Raw genomic sequence first — 4,066 nt, 5'->3', positions numbered from 1 at the left:
ACAACATAGCGGATAACCTCGTGGGCGACTGAATCGAGATCTAGGCACGTATTACTGAAATTTTTGAAAGATATCGGGTGCTCGATTCTTGAATCGTTCACATAGAAAGCGTACGTGAGAATTTTGCTCTCATAGAGGAGTTGCAAGCGGTGGCAGCATTAACTGATCAGCAGTTCAAAGCTCATTTTAGGTATTACGATACAAATAACATAAGTTAATTAATTTTCTATTTTAAAGCTTATATCAGTCAAAACTAAAGTGTTGATAATCTTTTAAATTTATTGTTTTACAATACACGGTAATATAATATGTAACATGCGATATTAATATGTTTTTTAGGATGTCCTTTGCGACGATTCATAGTATTTTAACATACAATCGAGTCCAAATTACAGAAATACATTAAGGGCCGGTTGTTCCAACCTCTTAATAAATTAGCTAATAGTTGAAACATATGTATGTCTTTGTTTTTCCGATCACACAAAGATAAATATGTATAATTGAATTATTAGTTAACTTACCAAGAGGTTGGAAAAACTAGCCCTAAGAGCTCAAAGAACAAAATATATCGGTTTTAATTGACATACGTATTTACCTAAGATAACATTTAACGTGATCATGTAAAATAACTTTAAAAGAATCTTTGACATTGTCATTAAAAAAATTGTTTTTCTTAAAGTTGCTATGTAAACAATTCCTTTGTCAATTAATCCTTTTTATTTGATTATACTTTCGTTTCATCATCTTATTTATTCTTTTTAAACGGCTTCTTCTTTTGTTGCCCGCCAGCAAATTTTCCAGCCTTCTGAAACGCCTGCGGCTTCATATTTTGGGCAACACTAGACTCTTTAGTAACATTAATTTTTTTACCGCCTAGTATTGAATATTCAACATTTATCCTCTTTTTCTTTAAAAATGTATGATGTAACGAGAGTCCTTTCTGTAAAAATACAAAAGTCAGATTGCAAATTAGCTGTAAGTATTGCAAAGTTTAATAAAGGTATCACAGCAAAAACAGTACAAGATGCTCACCTCAAAATCGACATTATTCGAGAATTCCACATACCCAAAGCCGCGTGGTGTATTATCTGGCTTGGTCGGAAGTATGATGTTAGTTATTGCATTAGCCGAGACCTTAGACGAGAAATGTTGTTTAATCTCATTCTCGGTTATACTGTAAATTAAATATTCAAATTATAGTCTATCTAAACAACTAAGTAGAAATATTAAAAATTATAAAAAAATCACAATTAGAGGAGATGCTATTTTCGGCTCGACTAGTCCTTGACAGACTAATAATATTTCTATGTAAATTTTGTATTTTCTTCCCCGTACATAAACTGCGTTTCGATTATTTGACAGTCTTTAAATAGTTTTTTTTTTTGTTGAAACAGTAAATCTATATACTTTAATTCATTATCAAATTAACTTTTGATGCTAATAAACATCTTATTTAAAAAATTTATTGCAACAAATATTACCCCAAGATTTCAACTTGGACCTTTTTGTGACAAGCCTCTATAATTAGACTAGACAAAGAACGAACCTGGCTAAAAATGGCATCTTCTCTAATTAATTGTAAGATTCATATCAATACTATTATTCAATATTATTTATAAAAATTGACTTACTCTTGTGGCAAATTGCCCACAAACAGGACACATCGCTTCCTCTTCAAGTCGGCTTTTAGTTGATCCAAAGAAACAGAGACCTTTTTATTCTTGTTTTGCTCTTGTATATTCTTGTTTTGCTCTTGCTTATTTTTATTTAGTTCTTGTTTATTCTTGTTTTGCTCTTGTTTTTGTTTGTTTTGCGCTTCTCCCTTTCTTACTTCTGAAACTGTTTTGTTATTTCTAGTTTTTGTATCCTCTTCATCTTCATCAGTTGTTTCGTCTTCATCTTCTTCGTCTTCATCTTCTTCCTCATCAATTTCTTCATCCTCTTCATCCTCACTCTCCAGCTCTTCATCTTCATCATCTTCACTCTCTACCTCTTCATCTTCATCCTCCATTTCTTCATCTTCACTCTCACTCTCGTCAGTTTCTTCATCAGTTGGTAGTGTCCTCGGATCACATGCTTCTATGATACTGTCATTTTCTATCTCAGCGTTGCTGTCGTCATCCTCCTCGACGTCGCTGTCATCGTCATCTTCCTCGACACTGCTATCATCTTCCTCCTGTAATCTGCTTAGAATAGGCGCTGTTGTTGCTGCTGCTTTACCCTTTTTCTCAGCTCTCTGTTTTTTGTTCATTATTACATTTATGCGCTGTTCCACTGTCTTACTTATCCCTGCATTTGCGGGAATTTCCGCTTTCTTGCCGCTTTTCTTTCCTACTGTATCTAATTTCTCCGATTTGTTTCCAGATGTCATCAATTTTCTATTAAGTATACTCAATATCCTTTTCGCTCTCTTCGACAACACTTCTCTGCTCTTGATTTCTGCTATCTTTGCTGTTATTTGTTCCACAGTAAATTCACCGTGGAGGTAAGGGCGCCTTTTTCTCGACTTGTTAGATCTACTACCAATCTCTTTTCCGGGTTTAGCGACAGTTTCTTCTGTCTTTTCTTTTGTATCTTTCTTCGTTTTCAATGGTATGAGGACGCCACTTTGCTTTTTCATTACTTTAACCTGCTCCTTTTTCTGCTTGTCCACTACTTTAGAGATCGGCTCTTTTGCTCCTATTACGGGATTTCCATTTTGTTTAATGCCAGCAAATTTAGGTTTTTTGGGGCCCTTTTGGAGCGCATTGGCGTTCCCTTGACTCTGATCTGATTTTATAGAAATGAAAGTTTCGCCAAGGGGTCGTTTCTTCCCTTTCTTATCTCCTATCTTAGTCTTCATTGTGAAACGAATATTCTGCAATACCAAGAGTGAAATATAAAAACGTGATTTTAATAAAGAATTTTAATGGGGAGCTTATTGATAAGTCAACTGGCAAATTTTATTAAATTTGTTACAACGTTTCGACCTTACTTCAAGTCCTTTTCAAATAACAATACAAATAAGAAAACAGGAAAAGTTAGACTAGCAAGTCAGGTCGTAACGAATTCAATCAAATTTGCCAGTTGGATTGAAAATGAACTCCTCGTTTTAGTTATTTTATTAATTGTACACTTCCAACTTGTCTTTCCACGGCTAGCCTAGATAGGACAGTACATACATGGCACAATCCCGATTTTTCTTTGTCTAACTTCAAGGACCAATATTTCTCGAAATTTATGAAAAGGAGTTAAATATTTCTCGAAATTAATGAAAATGGAGTCGTACCGCTCAAAGTAACGTACAGAAATAAACAATAAGCGTATTCAAATCTTGAGAATACAATTAAAAGCAGTTTACAAAATTTTTATCTCACCACGTGGGACTTATAATTGTAGCTACACGTTGGAGGTTATCCAAAGCACGCGGAACGGTTAAGTTATGCCAAATACATCTGTAATCGGCTATAAAATACTTGCAAACACTTGGCGCTTTTATCTTACCACTCCAGGAATGATTAAAGATGCTTTTCAGTGAAGATCGTGAAATAGGCGCCAACGGATGTGTCGTATAGTCAGCGCGTAGCGTGGCGCAACACCCTGAGATCCACGAGGTTAGTAGAATGAACGTTCGAGCACGCAAGATGGAGGATGGAAGCGAACATAGACTCGGAATCCTCGGAATATAGACAGAGCATAGACTCATGCAGTTATCCACTCTTCGACCACAGACAGCGTACTATAAGGCTGGATTCACATGGAGCGTAACTTGCGTAGCGGAACCTGCGTATCGCCAATCACAGGATCATGCTGATAGAACCGTTTCAATAATTCCGTTGAACTAGTCCTGTGATTGGCGATACGCAGGTTACGCTACGCAACTTACGCTCCATGTGAAAGCACCCTCCCACTCCATGTGAAAGCACCCTAATGCGTGGTCTACAATGCGAGTCGCAGTCGTAGTCGTAAGAATAATCGACTGTGATTGGTCAATTTCGTCAGACACATAAGAATTGACCAATCATAGTCGACTCTTCTTACGACTACGACTTTACGACTTCTATGTAGACGAGGCTTAAGTCCCAGT

The 4,066-nt window shown here is 36.1% G+C and overlaps 1 protein-coding gene across 1 annotated transcript; it reads right to left on the bottom strand.

Annotated features, from left to right (window-relative positions):
* Nucleotides 1-259: 259 nt before the first annotated feature.
* On the bottom strand, nt 260-3,631 carry LOC105563044 (DNA ligase 1-like). The gene is made up of 4 exons (XM_012014317.1): nt 3,484-3,631; nt 1,632-2,857; nt 1,033-1,174; nt 260-940 (listed from the first exon to the last, which is right to left on the bottom strand). The coding sequence occupies exons 2-4, from the start codon at nt 2,840-2,842 to the stop codon at nt 746-748; spliced, it is 1,548 nt and encodes a 515-aa protein (XP_011869707.1). The 5' UTR covers nt 2,843-2,857; nt 3,484-3,631; the 3' UTR covers nt 260-745.
* Between the last annotated feature and the right edge of the window lie 435 nt (nt 3,632-4,066).

Source organism: Vollenhovia emeryi, unplaced genomic scaffold (assembly GCF_000949405.1).
Source record: "Vollenhovia emeryi isolate VEMERY1.0 unplaced genomic scaffold, V.emery_V1.0 DF939181.1, whole genome shotgun sequence".
Taxonomy (NCBI): Eukaryota; Metazoa; Arthropoda; class Insecta; order Hymenoptera; family Formicidae; genus Vollenhovia; species Vollenhovia emeryi.
The sequence above is the reverse complement of the archived record's forward strand: the minus strand, read 5'-3'. Positions and strand labels throughout refer to the sequence as shown.